The following is a 25,047-nucleotide window of genomic DNA, read 5'->3' on the forward strand; positions in this document are numbered from 1 at the left end:
ATACACCCCCATACCATCACAGATGCGGGCTTTTGAACTTTGCGCCTATAACAATCCGGATGGTTATTTTCCTCTTTGTTCCGGAGGACACCAAGACCACAGTTTCCAAATATAATGTGAAATGTGGACTCGTCAGACCACAGAACACTTTTCCACTTTACATCAGTCCATCTTACTTGAGCTCGGGCCCAGCGAAGCCAGCGGCGTTCCTTGGAGTTGTTAATAAATGGGTTTTGCTTTGCCTAGCAGAGTTTTAACTTGCACTTACAGATGTAGCAACCAACTGTAATTACTGACAGTGGTTTTCTGAAGTGTTCCTGAGCCCATGTGGTGATATCCTTTACACTCTGATGTCGGTTTTTGATTTCAGTACCGCCTGAGGGATTAACGGTCCGTAATATCATCGCTTACGTGCAGTGATTTCTCCAGATTCTCTGAACCTTTTGATGATTTTACGGACCATAGATGGTAAAATCCCTAAATTCCTTGCAATAGCTCGTTGAGAAATGTTGTTCTAAAACTGTTCGACCATTTGCTTACAAAGTGGTGACCCTCGCCCCATCCTTGTTTGTGAATTACTTAGCATTTCATGGAAGCTTCTTTTATACCCAATTAGCCTGCAAACCTGTGGGATGTTTCAAATAAGTGCTTGATGAGAATTTTTCAACTTTATCAGTATTTATTGCCACCTTTCCCAACTTCTTTGTCACGTGTTGCTGGCATCAAATTCCAAAGTTAATGATTATTAGCAAAAAAATAAAAATGTTTATCAGTTTGAACATCAAATATGTTGTCTTCGTAGCATATTCAACTGAATATGGGTTGAAAATGATTTGCAAATCATTGTATTCCGTTTATATTTACATCTAACACAATTTCCCAACTCATATGGAAACGGGGTTCCTTCAACTTGGACACACACATCTATTCCTTTGGCCAGTAAAAGCCCATAATTTCCAGGAGTTATCTCACCTTCTGAGCAGCCTCTAATGTACTGTGTTACAATGTTGTAAAAATGTGTAGAATAAATATTACATTTCAACATTTCTGTCAACAAAGATTTGCTTCAGCCTGCGACACATAGTCATTTGATAGTAGGCTAATATAGCTAATATAGACACTTACATCATGTGTTGCCTTCATTATAACCCTTATATAAGACTGTTAAAGTCTTTCTGATAGTAGGCTAATAAATCTAATATAGACAATTACAACATGTGTTGCTTACATTATAACCCTTTTATAAGACTTTTAAAGTCATTTTGATAGTAGGCTAATATAGCTAATATAGACACATCATGTGTTGCCTTCATTATAACCCTTATATAAGACTTTTAAAGTCATTTTGATGGTAGGCTAATATATCTAATATAGACACTTACATCATGTGTTGCCTTCATTATAACCCTTATATAAGACTGTTAAAGTCATTCTGATAGTAGGCTAATAAATCTAATATAGACAATTACAACATGTGTTGCTTACATTATAACCCTTTTATAAGACTTTTAAAGTCATTTTGATAGTAGGCTAATATAGCTAATATAGACACATCATGTGTTGCCTTCATTATAACCCTTATATAAGACTTTTAAAGTCATTTTGATGGTAGGCTAATATATCTAATATAGACACTTACATCATGTGTTGCCTTCATTATAACCCTTATATAAGACTGTTAAAGTCATTCTGATAGTAGGCTAATAAATCTAATATAGACAATTACAACATGTGTTGCTTACATTATAACCCTTTTATAAGACTTTTAAAGTCATTTTGATAGTAGGCTAATATAGCTAATATAGACACATCATGTGTTGCCTTCATTATAACCCTTATATAAGACTTTTAAAGTCATTTTGATAGTAGGCTAATATATCTAATATAGACACATCGTGTGTTGCCTTCATTATAACCCCTATATAAGACTTTTAAAGTCATTTTGATAGTAGGCTAATATATCTAATATAGACACTTACATCATGTGTTTCCTTCATTATAACCCTTATATAAGACTTTTAAAGTCATTTTGATCGTAGGCTAATAAATCTAATATAGACACTTAAAACATGTGTTGCTTTCATTATAACACTCATATAAGACTTTTAAAGTCATTTTGATAGTAGGCTAATAAATCTAATATGGACACTTACAACATGTGTTGCCTTCATTATTACACTTATATAAGACTTTTAAAGTCATTCTGATAGTAGGCTAATAAATCTAATATAGATAATTACCACATGTGTTGCTTACATTATAACCCTTATATAAGACTTTTAAAGTCATTTTGATAGTAGGCTAATATATCTAATATAGACACATCATGTGTTGCCTTCATTATAACCCTTATATAAGACTTTTAAAGTCATTTTGATAGTAGGCTAATATATCTAATATAGACACTTACAACATGTGTTGCTTTCATTATAACCCTTATATAAGACTTTTAAAGTCATTTTGATAGTAGGCTAATATATCTAATATAGACACTTACAACATGTGTTGCTTTCATTATAACCCTTATATAAGACTTTTAAAGTCATTTTGATAGTAGGCTAATATATCTAATATAGACACTTACATCATGTGTTACCTTCATTATAACCCTTATATAAGACTTTTAAAGTCATTTCGATAGTAGGCTAATATATCTAATATAGACACTTACAACATGTGTTGCTTTCATTATAACCCTTATATAAGACTTTTAAAGTCATTTTGATAGTAGGCTAATATATCTAATATAGACACTTACATCATGTGTTGCCTTCATTATAACACATTTTCGTTTTTTGCGGCTTCAGACAGATTATTTTTTTGTATTTTGGCTCTTTCAACATTTTGGGTTGCCAACCCCTTGTCTAACCTAACGTTTTATTGCTTTATGTCATGGGTGTCAAACTCTGGCCCGCGGGCCAAATTTGGCCCGTCGTGTAGATTCACTTGGCCCTTGAGGCAATATCAAATTAACATTAGAGCTGGCCCGCTGCTGTAACACCGCATTCACCGCTAATACTCTTACTTGCCAACCCTCCCGATTTTCCCGGGAGACTCCCAAAGTTGGGTGCCCCTCCCGAATTTCATCCCGGGCAACAATATTGGGGGTGCGCCTTAAAGGCACTGCCTTTGGTGTTCTCTACAACCTGTCGCCACATCCGCTTTTCCTCCATACAAACAGCGTGCCGGCTCAGTCACATAATATATGCGGTTTATATACACACACACACAATTGAATGCAAGCATATTTGGTCAACAGCCATACAGGTCACACTGAAGGTGGCTGTATAAACAACTTTAACACTGTTACAGATATGCGCCATACTGTGAACCCACACCAAACAAGAATGACAAACACATTTCGGGAGAACATCCGCACCGTAACACAACATAAACACAACAGAACAAATAACCAGAAGCCCTTGCAGCACTAACTCTTCCGGGACGCTACAATATACACCCCTCACTATCACCAAACCCCGTCCACCTCAACTCTGCCACCGAAAAGAGGCATTCAATTATTATTTACATTTTATTTGAAATGCTATTGATATTTTTTCATTATTATTATTACTTAAAACTGTATTTTGCATGTCACTATAAAGTTATATAAGTCTTGCTTGTTCAATATTCAATGCAAAACTTGTTCGTGTCCCTATTAAAAGGTTAATTTGTTCAACCTCGGCCCATGGATTTGTTCGGTTTAAAATTTTGGCCCACTTTATATCTGAGTTTGACACCCCTGCTTTATGTTAATAACATGTTTTTAACGCTTTAATTATAACTAGACCCCCAATTATGTCTAAATCTCCCCCAACCTGTTCCAATCGTTTGTGCTGCAAACATTTTTTGATGAAATGTTTTTTTGTTTTTAATAGGGCACGTGATGAAAAAAAAATATATCTGTATAACGCATTATCATAAATGAATGATGATTAATCAGTGTTTGTTTTGACTGGTGCTTGAAGGCAGCATGCATTATGCACATGCAGTGATCACGTCACACACCAGTGATAGTTAGAACGATGTGCTCTGCGCCCAATTTCGCTTCAAAACAAACCTGGATGGAACTTTAGATAAAACTGAGCTACTTAATCAGCATTGCAGCGACAAACTTTCTTATCACCGGTGCACATCAGGTTTAAAAAAGCATCTTAAAGAGAAACATGAGCGTGAGGATGGCGCCACTAGAATAAAATGCTACTTAAATATGGTTGTGTCAAAACATGGACTTGGATTTGTTTTGCTTCTTCCACGCAAAGGATGATTTGCACGAGCGAGACGTGAATGTAAGTACATATTGTTTTATTTAACACTATAATTCAAAAACAGACAAAACAAAGGGCGCGCACAATGGCGGATAATAAACTAGTCGAGATGCGCGGTTTGCGGTCTCATCCGCGGAGTCCGCGGATAAACCGCGGGTCGGGCAGGTGACATGACGAAAAAATAGATTTTAATTAGATTCGGACGGGTGGCGGTTGAACCATTCGGAAATATTTGATATACATGGTTTAGGGGTGGTATCCTTTACCATTCAAAGAGCCATATTGGACCCGTATCACAAAGGGAAGAAGACAATAGGAGACGCAAACATTCTCTAGAATGACTGCCGGCAGTCACCCAGTTATTTAGTATTATGGCGTGCTATGAAGCCATTGGCTTTGTCGCCTTCTACAGCATGTACGATCTTCTTGTCAGTCCAGCAACATGTTGTGTGTGGCTTCTGCAAACACACGCACACGACTGCAAGGCATACTGGGTGACACAGAGTACACTAATGCTTGTGATATAAACAATTTGAACACTCTTAGTAATATGCGCCACGCTGTGAAGCCACACCAAACAAGAATGACAAACACATTTCGGGAGAACATCCTCACAGTAACCCAACATAAACGGAACACAACAAATACCCAGAATCCTTTTCATCAATGACACTTCCTGACTATTTTATACACCCCGCTAGCAGCAAACCCCGCCACTACCCCCCCGTGCGTCGGTAAGGTGGGCGGAGTTGGGGGCGCGGGGGTGTAAAATATATTCAGGAACTGTCATAAATACAAAGGATTATGGGTATTTGTTGTGTTGCGTTTATGTTGTGTTAATGTGAGGATGTTCTCCCGAAATGTGTTTGTCATTCTTGTTTGGTGTGGCTTCACAGCGTGGCGCATATTTTTAAGAGTGTTAACATTTTTATATCACAACCATCAGTGTACTCTGTATCACCCAGTATGCCTTTCAATCTTGTACGTGTAATTGCGGAAGTTGCACACAACATGTTGCTGGACTAACAATCAATTTGAGCATGTTGTTGAAGGTGTCAAAGGCAATGGCTTCACAGCACGCCCTTATTCTTGTCATCAGGATGAACACCATTGGATATTCGCGAGAACGTTAGCGGCTCCCATTGTCTTCTTTACTCTGTGAAATGGGTTTAAATAGCTTTTTGAGTGGTAAAGGTGGCCGACCTCTGATGTATTTCAACGGGCGGGTGGCAGGCGGTTGCAGTTCAGATAAAATGTTGGTTCAGGTGTACGGCGGGTGGATGACGACTTTGGTGATGCGGTTGCGGATTATATAATTGCCTATCCGCGCATCTCTATAAACTAGACTACACTCCAAACAAAAACAGCTCAATGGCATGACTATATACAAATAAACAAAAGATACTACTATGGCACAAAACAAACCAAAAACTTGCACTGAGGCATAAATACAAAAGGTCTTACGTGGCGTGGTCAAAAAATAAACAGCGTGGCAAGGCATGAAGGTCGGCAAGGTAAGGTAGGCGCGTGGTCATGAGAGTAGGTAGAGTTCAATACAATACATCCGGTAAAGTTGCCAGGCCGAGGAACAGAAAACAAATGGCTTAAATACTAGCTCTGATTATTGTAAACAGGTGTGAGGACTGAGGACGGGGCGTGACTAGGAGATCAGGTGGAAACCAATGGGTTACTATAGAAACAAAAAAAAAAACAGGAAGTGCAAAACAGGAAACAAGAGTCCAAAAAACAAAACAAAAGATGATCAAACAAAAAACCTGATCCACAGGCGTGACAGGTTGCCATGGAATTGTCCCGTGTTTAGGAACAAAAGTAAGCGTTCCGTATTGCCATGTCAAGGGATGCACTTTGTCCAGTATTTTTATGAAGTGGCCAACAGAGCCAATTACAAACCCCGTTTCCATATGAGTTGGGAAATTGTGTTAGATGTAAATATAAACAGAATACAAATGATTCGCACATGCTTTTCAACCCATATTCAATTGAATGCACTACAAAGACAAGATATTTGATGTTCAAACTGATAAACTTTATATAAATTTTTTTGCAAATAATAATTAACTTAGAATTGCATGGCTGCACCATGTGGCAAAGTAGTTGGGAATGAATGTGGCTTGGCATTGTCTTGCTGAAATAAGCAGGGGCGTCCATGAAAAAGAAGGCGCTTAGATGGCAGCATATGTTGTTCCAAAACCTGTATGTACCTTTCAGCATTAATGGTGCCTTCACAGATGTGTAAGTTACCCATGCCTTTGGCACTAATTCACCCCCATACCATCAGAGATGCTGGCTTTTGAACTTTGCGTCAATAACAGTCTGGATGGTTCGCTTCCCCTTTGGTCTGGATGACACAATGTCGAATATTTCCAAAAACAATTTGAAATTTGGACTCGTCCGACCACAGAACACTTTTCCACTTTGCATCAGTCCATCTTAGATGATCTCGGGCCCAGAGAAGCCGGCGGCGTTTCCGGATGTTGTTGATAAATGGCTTTCGCTTTGCATAGTAGAGCTTTAACTTGCACTTACAGATGTAGCGACGAACTGGATTTAGTGACAGTGGTTTTCTGACATGTTCCTGAGCCCATGTGGTGATATCCTTTAGAGATTGATGTCGGTTTTTGATACAGTGCCGTCTGAGGGATCGTAGGTCACGGTCATTCAATGTTGGTTTCTGGCCATGGAGTGATTTCTCCAGATTCTCTGAACCTTTTGATGATATTATGGACCGTAGATGTTGAAATCCCTAAATTTCTTGCAATTCCACTTTGAGAAACGTTGTTCTTAAACTGTTTGACTATTTGCTCACACAGTTGTGGACAAAGGGGTGTACCTCGCCCCATCCTTTCTTGTGAAAGAGTAAACATTTTTTGGGAAACTGTTTTTATACCCAATCATGGCGCCCACCTGTTCCCAATTAGCCTGCACACCTGTGGGATGTTCCAAATAAGTGTTTGATGAGCATTCCTCAACTTTATCAGTATTTTTTTCCACCTTTCCCAACTTCTTAGTCACGTGTTGCTGGCGTCAAATTCTAAAGTTAATGACTATATGCAACAACAACAAAAATGTTACATCTAACACAATTTCCAAACTCATATTGAAACGGGGTTCGTATTTTGTTGTCATGGTCCCGGGTTGTAAAAAAAAAAAAAAAAAGTTAAAAACTTTTAAAATTTAAGTTAAAAAGCTAATTCGTGACATCACACGCCGTTTTGACAAAGCTATTTTGCCACAGTGGCCAACACGTACGGAGAAGGAATCTTGTCAAGGCAGCAGATGACGAAAGTAAGTGAATAAAAGTAAAAATGTTCTGCTGTCTATGGTTGCAATAAGTGCCATATTTATGCCAGCGTGTTTGTTCCATCACTGCGTGCAGTCGGTCGGAGGTCAAGTGCACGTCGGCGTTCAACGAGGATGTTACACTTCCACTCTGCACCATTCGCCAGGAGAAGAGCGGAATGTGATGTGCCATTTATTCCACTTTAATGAGCTACGAGTATGTACGTGATGCTTTTATTTGCTCACAAATTACCCGACACAGCATAAAGACAATAACCTCACTGAGAGGAGATATCCCGCATAAATAAAGCACACTTGAAATGTTGCCAGTCGTATTAGTGAAACAAATATCTCACCTCTCTTTTTGTCACAGTAGTTTTCATAGTGATGAAGGTTGCTCTATTATAAAGCTGCACACTGAATTTATTCTCTTTTAAGTTAAGCACGACATACTCCTGTTGAAGAAATATGTTTATTGTTATTACATTAAGCAGGAAATATTTATATTTAAGACAAAACAAACACAAATGTGCACTTAATTCGTACTGTACTTAGTAGGGTTGTACAGTATACCGGTATTAGTATAGTACCGCGATACTAATGAATCATATTCGGTACTATACCGCCTCTAAAAAGTACTAGTTAAAACACCCCCTCTCCCCGTGCCCTTGTCGTGGTGTCATTGTTGGTTTACAAGCAGACGAGCATGTTCGGCAGTGCACAATAACCGAGTACTTACAAGCAGACATTACTCATTAACTCATTACCCGCTATAAACAAAGCTATACTGTACGTCAATTTTCATACATTTTTGGGATGATTTTCGCTAAAATTTCGCACCAGTTTTTGTCCACCATCTTTGGTATTGTATGACCAAACATTGCCCGAGTATCATTTCAGGCGTTCCAGTTGCAAGAATCCCACGCATTGGTCAATCAATCAATCAATGCTTATTTATATAGCCCTAAATCACAAGTGTCTCAAAGGGCTGCACAAGCCACAACGACATCCTCGGTTCAGATCCCACATAAGGACAAGGAAAAACTCACAACCCAGTGAGTTTTTCCAGTGATTCACCAATTAGTGAGTCTCTACTCTTTTTTTTAATTGCGTTCGACTGCAAAATAATTCTCCATTGGGCCAAAAGAAGTTGCGAGTGTGAGGGAGAAACACTACTCAGAGCAAAATTTGTGAAATTAAGTGAATAAGGTAAAGCAAGGCCCAAAACTCATTAACCGCTATAAACAAAGCTATACTGTATGATGGGATGATTTTCGCCAAAATTTTGCACCAGTTTTTGTCCACAATCTTTGGTATTGTATGACCAAACATTGCCCGAGTCTCATTTCAGGCAATCCAGTTGCAAGAATCCCACGCATCGGTGATTCTCGACTCTTTTTTTTAATTGTGTACGATTGCAATTCTCCATGGGGCCTAAAGAAGTTGCGAGTGTGAGTGAGAAACACTACTCAGAGCAAATTTAGTGAAATTAAGTGAATAAGGTAAAGCAAGGCCTAACACTCACTAACCGCTATAAACAAAGCTATACTGTACGTCAATTTTCATACACTTTTGGGATGATTTTCGCCAAAGTTTTGCACCAGTTTTGTTCCACCATCTTTGGTATTGTATGACCAAACATTGCCCGAGTATCATTTCAGGCGATCCAGTTGCAAGAATCCCACGCATTGGTCAATCAATCAATCAATGTTTATTTATATAGCCCTAAATGACAAGTGTCTCAAAGGGCTGCACAAGCCACAACGACCTCTTCGGTTCAGATCGCACATTAGGGCAAGGAAAAACTCACAATCTAGTGAGTTTTTCCAGTGACTCACCAATTGGTGAGTCTCTACTCTTTTCTTTTTTATTATTGTGTACGACTGCAAAATAATTCTCCATGGGGCCAAAAGAAGTTGCGAGTGTGAGTGACAAACACTACTCAGAGCAAATTTTGTGAAACTAAGTGAATAAGGTGAAGCAGGGCCCAAAACTCATTAACCGCTATAAACAAAGCTATACTGTACGTCAATTTTCATACATTTTTGGGATGATTTTCGCAAAAATTTTGCAACAGTTTTTGTCCACAATCTTTGGTATTGTATGACCAAAAATTGCCCGAGTCTCATTTCAGGCAATCCAGTTGCAAGAATCCCATGCATTGGTCAGTCAATCAATCAATATTTATTTATATAGCCCTAAATCACAAGTGTCTCAAAGGGCTGCACAAGCCACAACGACATCCTCGGTTCAGAACCCACATAAGGGCAAGGAAAAACTCACATCCCAGTGAGTCTTTCCATTGACTCGCCAATTGGTGAGTCTCTACTCTTTTTTTTAATTGCGTACGACTGCAAAATAATTCTCCATGGGGCCAAAAGAAGTTGCGAGTGTGAGTGAGAAACACTACTCAGAGCATATTTAGTTAAATTAAGTGAATATGGTAAAGCAGGGCCCAATAGTCATTAACCGCTATAAACGAAGCTATACTGTACGTCAATTTTCATACATTTTGGTGATGATTTTCGCAAAAATTTTGCACCAGTTTTTGTCCACCAACTTTGGTATTGTATGACCAAACATTGCCCGAGTATCATTTCAGGCAATCCAGTTACAAGAATCCCACGCATTGGTCAATCAATCAATCGATGTTTATTTATATAGCCCTAAATCACAAGTGTCTCAAAGGGCTGCACAAGCCACAACGACCTCCTCAGTTCAGATCCCACATAAGGGCAAAGAAAAACTCACAACCTACTGAGTCTTTCCAGTGACTCACCAATTGGTGAGTTTCTACTCATTTCTTTTTTATTATTGCGTACGACTGCAAAATAATTCTCCTTGGGGCCAAAAGAAGTTGCGAGTGTGAGTGAGAAACACTACTCAGAGCAAATTTAGTGAAATTAAGTGAATAAGGTAAAGCAAGGCCCAAAACTCATTAACCGCTATAAACAAAGCTATACTGTACGTCAATTTTCATACACTTTTGGGATGATTTTCGCAAAAATTTTGCACCACTTTTTGTCCACAATCTTTGGTATTGTATGACCAAACATTGCCCGTGTATCATTTCAGGCGATCCAGTTGCAAGAATCCCACGCATTGGTCAATCAATCAATCAATGTTTATTTCTATATCCCTAAATCACAAGTGTCTCAAAGGGCTGCACAAGCCACAACGACATCCTCGGTTCAGATCCCACACAAGGGCAAGGAAAAACTCACAACCTAGTGAGTCTTTCCAGTGACTCACTCTTTTTTTTTAATTGAGTACGACTGCAAAATAATTCTCCATGGGGCCAAAAGAAGTTGTGAGTGTGAGTGACAAACACTACTCAGTGCAAATTTCGTGAAATGAAGTGAATAAGGTGAAGCAGGGAAGAAAGCTTAAACTATCCATCTTGTAGCTCAAAGACTTTATAGAATGCTGATCAGCTAGTGGTGTGTTTTTTTTGCACTCACCGAGGGCGGGTTCAGCGCAGTCTTTGTACTGCTCGGGGGTGCAGTACAAGGCGTCCCCTGGCAGGAATAAAGAGAAGGTGTTATACAAATGTAGTGGAAAGTAGAGGTCGTCCATGACAACAAGATCTTAACGATGCTAAAGTAAAGATGTCTTCCTCTATGATCACCTGGCTTGTTACATCAGCTTTTTGCTGCAAATGGATGCATCGGAACATTCATTTTTTTTTTCCCCCCAGCAGCGGCAGAAAGTACAAAAGCGTCCTACCAGGCATGTGCACCATCCTGCAGTTACAGTTCTCCACGATGTAGCGCGTCTCGCAGTCGATCCTGCAGGCGGTCACGCTGTACACCTGGAAGAAGCCCGACTCCAGCGCCTTGGACTCGCACTCTCCCCACGGGGGAGGCAGGAAGGTCAGCTGCAGGTGGAGAAGAAAAAAAAAACATGTTTGATGGTGTTCATGTCGTTTTGGCACCGAGGTGACGTCTTGGTAACATGTTTTTATTTGGATGTTTTCATACGATATTTTTTATACACTTATCCAACAGAGCTGCAAATTGATTGAAATGGATAATAAAATGTTGTCCGACGATAAGAAATGGTCCAAAAATGGACATACAGTACAAACTTGAAGTTGAACAATAATAACTGCAAAAAGTATTTAGTCAGCCACCGATTAAAATGATGACAGAGGTCTGTAATTTTCATCATAGGTACACTTCAACTGTGAGAGACAGAATGTGAAAAAAAAAATCCAGGAATTCACATTGTAGGAATTTTAAAGTATTTGTAAATTATGGTGGAAAATAAGTATTTGGTCAACCATTCAAAGCTCTCACTGATGGAAGGAGGTTTTGGCTCAAAATCTCACGAAACATGGCCCCATTCATTCTTTCCTTAACACGGATCAATCGTCCTGTCCCCTTAGCAGAAAAACAGCCCCAAAGCATGATGTTTCCACCCCCATGCTTCACAGTAGGTATGGTGTTCTTGGGATGCAACTCAGTATTCTTCTTCCTCCAAACACGACGAGTTGAGTTTATACCCAAAAATTCTATTTTGGTTTCATCTGACCACATGACATTCTCCCAATCCTCTGCTGTATCATCCATGTATCCATTTTGGTATAAACTCAACTTGTCGTGTTTGGAGGAAGAAGAATACTGAGTTGCATCCCAAGAACACCACACCTACTGTGAAGCATGGGGGTGGAAACATCATCTATTGACATCCAAATCAATGCCGTTGTGTTCTTGAGCAAGACACTTCACCCTTGCCCCCGGTGCCACTCAAACTGGTGAATGAATGATGAATGAAAGATAGTCGGAGGGGACGTAGGCGCAAACTGGCAGCCTCGCTTCCGTCAGTCAGCTGTGGCTACAAATGTAGCTTACCACCACCAGGTGTGAATGAACGATGGGTTCCCACTTCTCTGTGAGCGCTTTGAGTATCTAATAATAGAAAAGCACGATATAAAATCAAATCCATTATTATTTTTATCATTTAGAACGAAACTAAAACTGAACTGGTTACAAAGCAAACAAAATCAGAATGCTGGACGACAGCAAAGACTTACTGTGGAGAAAAAAGACGGCGTCCACAAAGTACATCCGAACATGACATGACAATCTACAATTTCCCAACAATAAAGGATGAAAACAACTGAAATATCCTTGATTGCTAAAACAAAGTAGATGCGGGGAAATATTGCTCAAAGGAAGACAAAAACTAAAAAAAAGACAAAAAACCACAAAAATAGGAGTGCAGGACAAGAAGTAAAACACTACACAGAGGAAAACCGCAAAAATTTCAAAATAAATCACGGCGTGACGTACACATCATATATATATATATTTTTTTACACTTACATGTTGCGGTTAGTAGTATTCTACATTTATTTGTCGTTATTTATACTTTCTCAATAAATTATGCGATAATGTTCATCAGTCAACTCATTGGTGTTCATTTTAAATCTATTAAAATAAAAAAAATAACATCAAAATCAAATTACAGGATGTTATTTAAGTAGTTTGCTCATTTTCCTCGACCGGTACACTAACATCATGTGGTTTATTTTTTTTGTACATATGTAGCATCATTCGCAAAGATATAAAGAATTGCTATTGCGACATCTAGTGGACACATTTAGAACAGCGGTTTCTTTCATTCAAAAATCTCGGCTCATTTTTATACTTAGCAAACTCATCACGCGGGCCGGATGGAACCTGTTTGTACGTTTGACTCCCCTGATCTACACCCATGTGACGTTACTGACACCTAGTGGCCAGTGTATAGCATCACATTTATTATTCACAAACTTTGTTTGTAACATCATGAGCTGTGCTTTTAAAAAAACAACAATACAGCCACAGAGTCGACTGATCATTAACTGTGGGCAAAAATCAAACAAATCCAAAACGATGGACATTCAAATACTGCCATACTTATCACAATAATATTCAGAACGTTGCTAGTGTATTCAGTATTGAACTTGTTAGAATCATTTTATCTAAGTTATCACCCAAAAACTTTGTGTTGAAATGAGTTCCCAGCGAGAAGACCAAAAGCTGTCTTTGAACCTACCAAGAAGAAGGCTTGTAAAACTCCACTGTGTAGGGGGGGAAGCAACATGAAGGTGTTTCTTTTTCTTTCATGTACTGTAATCCATCCATCCACCCATTTTCTACCGCTTATTCCCTTTGGGGTCGCGGGTGGCACTGGATCCTATCTCAGCTACAATCGGGCAGAAGGCGTTGTACACCCTGGACAAGTCGCCACCTCAAACCTACTCCGGGGCCTAGTGGTTAGAGTGTCTGCCCTGAGATCGGTAGGTTGTGAGTTCAAACCCTGGCCGAGTTATACACAGGACTTTAAAAATGGGACCATTACCTCCCTGCTTGGCACTCAGCATTAATTGGAATTGGGGGTTAAATCACCAAAAATGATTCCCGGGCGCGGCACCGCTGCTGCTCACTGCTCCCCTCATATCCCAGGGGGTGATCAAGGGTGATGGGTCAAATGCAGAGAATAATTTCGCCACATCTAATATGTGTGTGACAATCATTGGTACTTTAAATTTTTTACTTTACTCACAGGACAATGTATTGTAAACAACAGAAATATAGTGTCTGACCCAAGAACTACAAAAGCGAAGAGGAAGCAGGACCATACTCCTCTCCAGGCATCGCTTTTTTGAACTCTTTCACGAACCTTTTTAATTAACTATTTAGCTACCTCTTTTGAACTCTTCTGCGACCTATTTTTTGAACTCTTTTATGAACCTCTTTTTGAACTATTTTACGACCCCGTCCCTTTGGAAGCAGCTGTTGCCATGTGGTCAGGGAAGGTCCAAATAAAAGAAGGAGGCCGTGCAATCTTTTGGCAGAGCGTGATGACTCTGTACGAGGGTACAGATGTCCACGTTTCTCCTCACTGAGCCAAATAGAATTCTGTCTCTGTTTGATTCCTTGTTTCTTGTCCTGTTTAATAGACGCCATCAGTGTTTGAACCCGACAGAACTATTTCTTCATTTCCTGCCGTATTGACAGCAAATCAAAGGCTATTTACTTTAGCTCTGTTCTTCTTCTACTGGCTTGAAGAGGCAGCCTGTTCATTAGCTTGCTCGCTGCTGCCACCTAGCTGGAGGCTTATGTATCGTTCAAGCATGAATAGAGTCACCGGTACTGAAATTGCTCCCTGCCTCCGACACCTCACCGCATAACGGCAGGAAAGTCACATTTTATCGCTTTCCACTCGGTTTTTGATGAGAAACATTTGAGATTGACAAAAAGCCAAACAACCTTCTGGAAGGGATTGTGTGGGCGTTCCATGTAAGAACGATCCAAACTGCAGTGTTGAATGACTGCCCTTTTGGAACAATGGAAAAAGTCCAACATCGTGCCACCTTGTGAAGGACGAGAGTCTGCCACTGTTCCTTTCTGCGCTGTTATGGAAATGCACAAAGCGGCTGGCGGCGCCAAGAACAACATGTTTTGGACCAGACCAGACAGTACAGAGCCAAATGATAGTAAGCCAAGACACATGTTTATTTTTTGTGGGGGGAAGTTGTGTTGGTTTCGACCAGGGGTGTCCAAACTTTTTCCACTGAGGGGCACAAATGGAAAAATTAAAGCATGCGGGGGCCAATTTTGATATTTTTCATTTTCAAACCATAACAAAATATTTTTAAAATGTATTTTACCTTTAGGGGTCCCGGGGACCATAAAGGGTCTTAGTTTGTAAAATGTTAAAAATAAGTTTTAGTGTTATTTTTTATTTAACGCTTACAGTAAATCTCAATATGAACTTTAAAAAAAAAAAAAAGGTTTTACGGATTTTCTGTCAAAAACATCTTTTTGTTTTTAATAGTAAAACTGAAATATGCAGTATTTAGTAATTAAAGCCCTAAAACATGGGTATCAAACTCTGGCCCGCGGGCCAAATTTGGCCCACCGTGTAATTTCATTTGGCCCTTGGGGCAATATCAAATTAACATTAGAACTGGTCCACGGGTATTATACAGCATTCACCGCTAATACTCATACTTGCCAACCCTCCCGAATTTCACTGTCCCTCCGGAAAAACATTCTCCCGATTTCCACCCAGACAACAATATTGGGGCGTGCCTTAAAGGCACTGCCTTAAGCGTCCTCTACAACCTGTCGTCACTTCCGCTTTTCCTCCATACAAACAGCGTGCCAGCCCAGTCACATAATATATGCGGCTTCCACACACAGGTATGTGAATGCAAGACATACTTGGTCAACAGCCATACAGGTCACACTGAGGGTGGCTTTGTAAACAACTTTAACACTGTTACAAATATGCACCACACTGTGAACCCACACCAAAAAAGAATGACAAACACATTTCGGGAGAACATCCGCACCGTAACACAACATAAACACAACAGAACAAACACCCAGAACCCCTTGCAGCAATAACTCTTCCGGGACGCTACAATATAAACCCCCCGCTACCAACAACACCCCCTACCCCCCCATTTATTTTCAAATTTATTAGCCTGTGGAAAAAGTTAATGTTGATTTTTACCTCAGAAGGCTGCAAATTGAAAAGAGGCATTTAATTTTTTATTAAAATTGTATTTAATGTGCCTTTAATGTTTTTTTCGTTTGTTTTTTGAAAGTTGATTTTGCACTATTAAGTTATATAAGCGTTGCTTGTTCCATATTCAGTGTTAAAGCAAATCAGTGTAGCAAACTGAACAATAATTATTGATATTTTATTATTATTATTGTTATTATTATTATTTGAAACTAGATTTTGCATGTCACTATAAAGTTATGTAAGCCTTGCTTGTTCAATATTAAATGCAAAAGTTGTCCGGGTCCCTTTTAAAAGGTTAATTAGTTGAACCTTGGCCCGCGCGTTTGTTCAGTTTAAAATTTTGGCCCACTCCGTGTTTGAGTTTGACACCACTGCCCTAAAAGATCAAAAATGCAGGACACCATTGATTTTAATTATTTAATATTTTTGAGTAATCACAGTGAAAAGATAATTAAAATACCACTAAATATATTTGGGATCCAAAAGGTACCCCACTCATAAAGTGATACATTTTTATTATTATTATTATTTTTTTTACTATCAACACTTAAGTTACGAGATCAACTTCATATATATCTGTCGATTTTACATTTAAACTATTATTTTCTTTGTTTTATCCTCTTTTGTCGAAGTGAAGTGAAGTGAAGTGAAGTGAATTATATTTATATAGCGCTTTTCTCAAGTGACTCAAAGCGCTTTACATAGTGACACCCAATATCTAAGTTACATTTAAACCAGTGTGGGTGGCACTGGGAGCAGGTGGGTAAAGTGTCTTGCCCAAGGACACAACTGCAGTAACTACGATGGCAGAAGCGGGAATCGAACCTGCAACCCTCAAGTTACTGGCACGGCCACTCTACCAACCGAGCTATGCCGCCCCAAAGAAAACGTTTATGTTTTAATATGGCAACTACACAATATATGCAATATTTACCAAATGAAACATTTTAAAATTAAATATTTGAACTAATTGGAGCTTTGAAAATAATTCATTATAACATTTCTTTTTTTGAGCAATGGCAAAAAAATTTAAAAATAAATACTTGCTTTATTGAAACTTGTAATTAGTAGATTGCACAGTTCAGTACATATTCCGTACAATTGACCACTAAATGGTAACACCCGAATAAGTTTTACAACTTGTTTAAGTCGGGGTCCATTTTAATCAATTCATGATAAATATGCTTTTTACATGATAAAATAAAGACAAAAGGAAAAAAAACAGCCTGCATGGCAGCTTTTTGTCAACATTGCAACTTTTTATGGATAGATTTCACCTCATTCCAATATTCTTTTTTTTATTTTTGCAATAGCATTTCCAGAATGTGTGGCGGGCCGGTAAACAATTAGCTACAGGCTGCAAATGACCCCCGGGCCGCACTTTGGACACCCCTGGTTTAGACTATTGAGGCTGAATCCCTATTTTTATCCCTTGTCTTAACCCTCGGTTTTGCACGTTTACATCAAGTGGTGACCCATTTCTCCTGTAAGGTTAGTCCGGGTGTCAGCGGTCCCTGGAGCATTTTTAAAAAAGCATTAAAAATGGAAAAAGATGGGGAAAAATATATTTTTTTGTTTTAGTACGTTGTATGTTTGAGGACAAACATGACACAAACCTTCCCAATTGCTAGATGTCATGATCCGTGTTCCGGATCATGTTTTGATTATGTTCTGTTAGTTTTGGACTCCCTGAGTTCCTGTTTTGTGCACTCCTAGGTTTATTTTGGTCACCATGGGGATTAATTGGGTTCATCTGCCTCTGATTAGTGGTTGACAGCAGCTGAGAGTGAATTGAGTAACGTGGACCCCGACTTAAACAAGTTGAAGAACTTATTCGGGTGTCACCATTTAGTGGTCAATTGTACGGAATATGTACGAAACTGTGCAATCTACTAATAAAAGTTGCAATCAATCAATCAATACAAGGACCTGTTACGTGAGTTTTGCCTTGTCCATAGTCTATGCTAAGTGTTAGTTTCAATCAATCAATCAATGATTATTTATATAGCCCTAAATCACAAGTGTCTTTAAGGGCTGCACAAACCACAACACAAACCACAACGACATCCTCGGTAGGAAAACTCACACCCAGTGGGACGTCTGTGACAATGATGACTACGAGAAACCTTGGAGAGGACCCGCATATGTGGGCAACCCGCCCTCGTCTAGGGGAACCGAAGGCAATGGATGTCGAGCGGGTCTAACATGATACTGTGAAAGTCCAATCCATAGTTGATCCTACAGAACCTGGAGAGTCCAGTCCAAAGTGGATCCAACACAGCAGAGAGAGTCCCGTCCACAGTGGAGCCAGCAGGAAACCACCCCAAGCGGAGGCGGCTCAGCAGCGCAGAGATGTCCCCAGCCGATACACATCCTGGGTCCCGACTCTGGACGAGCGTTCCATCCTGGGTCCCGACTCAGGACAGCTAGTACTTCATCCATGGCCACCGGACCGGACCCTCTCCACAAGGGAAAGTGGGACAGAGGAGAAAAAGAAAAGAAACGGCAGATCAACTGGTCTAAAAAGGGAGTCTATTTAAAGGCTAGAGTATACAAATGAGTTTTAAGGTGAGACTGAAATGCTTCTACTGAGTACTGGAGCCCGAACGGAAAACGCTCAATAGCCCGCAGACTTTTTTTGGGCTGTGCGAATCACTAATAAGCCGGAGTCTTTTGAACGCAGTTTTCTTGCTGTTTACCTTCGAGTGCGATTAGGCACATTGTTTTCCTGTTTTTGTACTCCTTTGATCTCTTGAGGAATAAATCATGTTTTTACCTGCACGCCTTGTCCGGAGTAGTCCGTCTGCATTCCTGGGAGAACGACCCTGTGTCACTAGAAAGCCCACTGTTTAATATGTTTGTGTGTATGCTTCACTGATGAGAGTATTCAGTGAACATCGTTTTGTCCCACAAATTTCGGCGGTTCTCGAACTCAGCATAGTGTGGACTGTGATGCAACGGTTTGTTTACAAGGCAACTCTTCCACGGTATAGCTCGGTTGGTAGAGCGGTCGTGCCAGCAACTTGAGGGTTGCAGGTTCGATCCCCGCTTCCGCCATCCTAGTCACTGCCGTTGTGTCCTTGGGCAAGACACTTTACCCACCTGCTCCCAGTGCCACCCACACTGGTTTAAATGTAAAAATTAGATAATGGGTTTCACTATGTAAAGCACTTTGAGTCACTAGAGAAAAAGAGCTATATAAATATGATTCACTTCACTTCACTTCTTCTTTGTCTAATTTTGTCCACCAAACGTTTTATACTGTGAGTGAATGCTCAAAGGTGCACTTTGTGGATGTTATTGACTTGTTGGGGGTGCTAATCAGGCATATATGGTCAGTGCATGACTGCAAGCTAATCAATGCTAACATGCTATTTAGGCTAGCTGAATGTACATATTGCATCATTATGCCTCATTTGTAGGTATATTTGAGCTCATTTGAGATCCTTTACCTTTATCCTCTTTGTATATAATTTAGTTTTGCATGTCTCATGACATCTAAATGTAATATTGTTCCAGACCACAGCAAACATCACGTAGCTTGCAAAGATTGTAATAAATCTATTAAAATAAGACCGTTTCCTTTAACTTGGACACACACATCTATACCTTTGGCCATTAAAAACCAGTCATTTCCAGGAGTTATCTTACCTTCTAAGTAGCCTCTGATTTACTAATGGTTTCTAATGTTGTAAAAACGTGTAGACTAAATACTTCAACATTTCTGTCAACGAAGATTTGTGTCAGCCTAAGACACAGTAATTTTGATAGTAGGCTATTATGGACACTTACATCATGTGTTGTCTTCATCATAAGATATACAGCTATTAATTTTTTGTGTCCCCAGGCAGATTTGTTTTTTGTATTTTTGTTCCAATATGGCTCTTTCAACATTGTGGGCTGCAGACCCCTGGGCTAGGAGAAGGGCTTCGTGCCAAGGAGTGTAAAACCCTCGAGTGTAAAACCCTCGAAACTGATTGAAGTGTGGTCCTGACCACACTTCAATCAGTCATTAAATCAAAGTTTATTCATATAGCCCTGAATCATAAATGCCTCAAAAGGCTTCGTAAACCACAATGACTTCCTCGGATCACATCGGGCAGAAAGCAGGTAATGTCATAGTTCTGAGACTTGTATTTGATCAGAAATTACTTTGTTATACCATGAAAATATTGCCTTGTTTTTAAACCGTTCATCACACAGGCTAGCTCCTGCTCCTTAATGTGGACAAGAACAAGGAGCTGGTCATCGACTTCAAGAAGAGAATGACCCCGGTGGAGCCCATCTAGACCCAGGGCCGGGAAGTGGCAGTAGTGGGGCAGTACAAGTACCAAGGAGTCCACTTGAACAGCAGACTGGATTGGAAGGACTGTTAGAATAATTATATATATATTATCACACTAACTTTAGTATGCTTAAAGTCCGTTGCTTTAGTTACTAGCAATTGTGCTCAAGTTAGACTTTTTCTAATCTATTCAAGGACAAAACTTTGTGTCTGAGGGGTGGCCTCATCCACAGATATTATCTTTGTTTTAGCCCGCTAACAGCCAAGGACTTCAAGGACCTCAACAAAGATAAGATGACAGCACGCAGACGAAGCAGAGGCTTTAAGGACCTCAACGAAGATAAGATGACAACATGCAGACGAAGCGGGGACAAGACGAAATCACAAGACCCCCAGCCCATTCCGTCACGTACTGTGCGTCATGGACCTGCTTTGCATGATATATGTGACCACTCCTTTGAGAGGCGGCCTCAGTGATGTTGACTATGGAACTCTGAATTAAAAGAGGGACGCGAGAGCTGAACCTTAGAGCGTAGGGCGAGACTGTGACTGAGTGTTCAGCGCCGTGCGTTTTCCTCATGAGCTATATTGAACTCTGTCTCTGCATGGTTCCTTGCTTCTTGTCTGATTAATAGATGTCATCAGTGTTTGAACCTGCCAAGGACAACAGCAAAGCTGTATACAAGAAGGGCATGATCAGACTCTTTTTGCTTAGGAAGCTCAGGTCCTTCAAAGGCCTACTGAAATTAGATTTTCTTATTTAAATGGGGATAGCAGGTCCATTTTATGTGTCATACTTGATCATTTCGCGATACTGCCATATTTTTGCTGAAAGGATTTAGTAGAGAACATCAACGATAAAGTTCGCGACTTTTGGTCGCTAATTAAAAAGCCTTGCCTTTACCTGATGTAGCGGACGATGTGCGCGTGACGTCACGGGTTGTAGGGCTCGTCACATCCTCACATTGTTTATAATCATAGCCTCCAGCAGCAAGAGCTTTTCGGATCGAGAAAGCAACAATTTCCCCATTAATTTAAACGAGGATGAAAGATTTGTGGATGAGGAAAGCTAGTGTGAGGCACTTAAAAAGAAAGGAAAAAAAAAAGCGGGCGCTTCAGATGTAATAAGACACATTTACTAGTATGATTCTGGAAAATCCCTTATCTGCTTATTGTGTTAATAGTATTTTAGTGAGATTATACTGACATAACTGAAAGTCGGATGGCTGCGGTGAACACCATGCAGTGTCTCTGAGAGAAGCCGAGGAGCCAAAATCACAGCTGCCTTTTTGACAGCTACAGGAAGAGGTTCCATAATCCACTGAAGTCTCTGGTAAGAGCCGACTTAATATCACAATTTTCCCATCCAAAAACTTGCTGGTTGACGTAGAGAAACATGTTCGCTTGACTGCTCTGTGTTAAAGCTTCACAATTGCCTACTTTGTCTTGTTATATTCTTATTTTACTGTTATAATTTGATTCCCATTGTTGCTTTTTATTTTTTTTATTCTTATTGTAATATTTCTCTATTTTGTTTCCATTCAAACCCTCATTATTTACTTTTTACTTTTTTTTAAATTGATCTCAACTCTGTACACTGCTGCTGGAATTTTAATTTTCCTGAAGGAACTCTCCTGAAGGAATCAATAAAGTACTATCCATCTGTCTATCTATCTATCAAACAAAGAAACACCGGCTGTGTTTCGGTTGCTGAAGGCAGCTGCAATCCACCGCTTTTCACCAACAGCATTCTTCTTTGACGTCTCCATTATTAATTGAACAAATTGCAAAAGATTCAGCAACACAGATGTCCAAATTTCTGTGTAATTATGCGATGAAAAGAGAAGACTTTTAGCCGTAAGTGTTGCTGGGCTAATATGTCCCCTCCAACCCGAGATGTCAGAAACACATTCCGCGACGTTTTCAACAAGAAACTCAGCGGGAAATTTAAAATTGTAATTTAGTAAACTAAACCGGCCGTATTGGCATGTGTTGCATCTGCGGTCCTCTCCAAGGTTTCTCATTGTCATCCCGCTGGGTTGAGTTTTTCCTTGCCCTGATGTGGGATCTGAACCGAGGATGTCATTTTGGCTTGTGCAGCCCTTTGAGACACTCGTGATTAAGGGCTATATAAATAAACATTGTTTGATCGATTGAGATTGCACAGTACAGTACATATTCTGTACAATTGACCACTAAACGGTAACACTCGAATACGTTTTTTCAACTTGTTTAAGTCGGGCTCCACGTTAATGGTTCCAACCCCCCCCCTGCAGAAGAAGCGGCCACGTGAGTGTAGAATATTAGCACATTTATGTGGCGAGCTGAAAGCTGGGAGTGGAAGTGACATACGTAGAAATCGTTAACGCGAGCCGCGCACTCGCTCTTTGACGATCCTTAACCTTTCCCATCACCTTGGTGAAAGAGCTCATCTTCAGCTTGAGCATAATGAGACACAATTGTGTCTCATTCTCCACCTCCTTCCTTCCGTGTAATCTGACTTGACCTGATTAAAGTCTTTTATAAACCGCAGCCAAAGCTTTTCGCTCCACAAACCGTTGTCTTCATCAAAATTTCATGCCCCTCGCCGAAGTGGAGAGCAGCGTGTAGGCGGCTTTACAAATAATTCTAACAAAATCTAGCTTGACCTCGGTGAGAAGATCGAGTTTTTCCATACATTCATTTACATGTGGCCATGTTTGCCCCGCCTAGTGCCAAGTCTGCAAGCGGACGTGAGGTCACGTTCAACAAAGGTATCGGAATATGGTTTGACTTTCCCTGAAACGCGACCGTGGAAGTTTCCTCCCAGCAGGTTTGATGGATCACACACGTCAGCCTGGGACCGTTGTTCTGGTTTGACAAAGGTTTTATTTTTCCACAATATATTCACACGACACACAACTTTTCAGTCCTCCTCCTGCTCCCGGACGCTTACTGTTAAAGACGACAGATGATTAGATTAACATGCCCCGCCCCTATCCGGTGGTGCTCATCCTCAGCACCATAGACAGAGGCGGTGACTTTTGCTCCTGCAGGCGCGCTGGCCACACCTCCCCCCACAGCTACCATTTAGTACTGACGGAATCCGGTATATGTTATATGTGATTATGTGAGTTTTCCTTGCCCTTATGTGGGCCTACCGAGGATGTCGTAGTGGTTTGTGTTGTGGTTTGTGCAGCCCTTTGAGACACTAGTGATTTAGGGCTATATAAGTAAACATTGATTGATTGATTGATATATGGGGCAGGTGTGGCGCAGTGGGAGAGTAGCCGTGCGCAACCCGAGGGTCCCGGGTTCGATCCCCACCTAGTACCAACCTCGTCATGTCCGTTGTGTCCGTTGAACAAGACACGTCACCCTTGCTCCTGATGGGTGCTGGTTAGCGCCTTGCATGGCTGCTCCCACCATCAGTGTGTGAATGGGTAAATGTAGAAGTGGTGTCAAAGCGCTTTGAGTACTTTGAAGGTAGAAAAGGGCTATACAAGTACAACCCATTTATCATTTATTTATTTATCATGTTTTGAAACCGTCCGATTCACCAAAAATCACAGTGCGATGTTACATTACCGCGCGTGACATCACGCCCAGTTGCAGACTCACAAGTCGCACTAAAGTGGTCATTCCAGCAGCACTGAGAGCAGGCTCAGCCAAACTACCTCTGGGTAATATTGCCATTTTCAATGCCAACAAAGACATTGACTCATAAAACCCCAGCCGAAACATACCAAGGACTATAAAAAGGGGACCCGGTACCGCTCTGCTTGGCACTCAGCATCAAAGGTTGGAATTGGGGGTTAAATCACCAAAATGATTCCCCAGTGTGGCCATCGCTGCTGCTCGCTGCTCCCCTCACCTTCCAGGGGATAGTAATTTCACCACACCTAGTGTGTGTGTGACTATCAATGGTACTTTAACTTTACCTTTTAAACTAGGGCTCCATTTAAAAAAAAAATGCACTAGCTTGATGCTAATAGACTGTCAGAATAATTGTATCTAAGTTATCACAAAACTTTGTGTTTCAATGAGTTCCCGGCGAGCAGACAAAAGCTGTCTTTGTTCCTACCAAGGAGAAGGCTTGTAAAACTCCACTGTGTAAAATGGGAAGCAACATGAAGGTGTTCTGTTTCTTTGATGTATTGTAATCCACAGAAAGATTTTGTCTTGACCCGAGAACTACAAAAAGGAGAGGAAGCAGGACCAGACTCCCCTCCCGGCGACCATTTCTTCGATGTGTTTTACAACTTTTTCCTTGAACTGTTTTGTAACAAAGGCGGTGGCTGTTTACAACCCGCCTCCCTTAGAAACAGCTCTTGCCATGTAATCAGGGAAAGTCCAAATAAAAGAGGAGGCATACAATCTTTCGTCAAAGCGTGGAACGCTGTACAAGTGTACACATTTCTCCTCATTGAGCCAAATTTAATTTTGTCTCTGTTTGATTCCTTGCTTCTTGTCTTGTTTAAAAGATGTCATCAGTGTTTGAAACGGACATACACATTGGCTTTGCTATTGAAATGCTACCGATTAGCATTCATGATTTTACATGGGGATTTCAACGCCTCCAAATGTGTCATTAAAAAATACAGCTAAGATACACTTTATAATCACACAGCTGTTTTTTAATAAGCACAATGCTATATATATATATATATATATATATATATATATATA

At 40.2% G+C, this 25,047-nt stretch overlaps 1 protein-coding gene across 4 annotated transcripts in view; it reads right to left on the reverse strand.

Annotated features, from left to right (window-relative positions):
• Nucleotides 1-25,047, reverse strand: part of asic2 (acid-sensing (proton-gated) ion channel 2) — a 755,611-nt gene that overhangs the window by 18,569 nt on the left and 711,995 nt on the right. For all 4 annotated transcript variants that reach the window (XR_009807424.1, XM_061905484.1, XM_061905483.1 and 1 more), the window contains 2 exons: nucleotides 11,295-11,445; nucleotides 11,030-11,086 (listed from right to left, as the gene is read on the reverse strand). Coding sequence is in view for 3 of the 4 variants with exons in the window: in XM_061905484.1 (XP_061761468.1) it covers nucleotides 11,030-11,086; nucleotides 11,295-11,445 (208 nt within the window). In the remaining variant the exon portion in view is untranslated. The remainder of the gene's footprint in view (nucleotides 1-11,029; nucleotides 11,087-11,294; nucleotides 11,446-25,047) is intronic.

The sequence above is a fragment of the Nerophis ophidion genome, linkage group LG07 (genome assembly GCF_033978795.1).
Source record: "Nerophis ophidion isolate RoL-2023_Sa linkage group LG07, RoL_Noph_v1.0, whole genome shotgun sequence".
In the NCBI taxonomy this organism is placed as follows: Eukaryota; Metazoa; Chordata; class Actinopteri; order Syngnathiformes; family Syngnathidae; genus Nerophis; species Nerophis ophidion.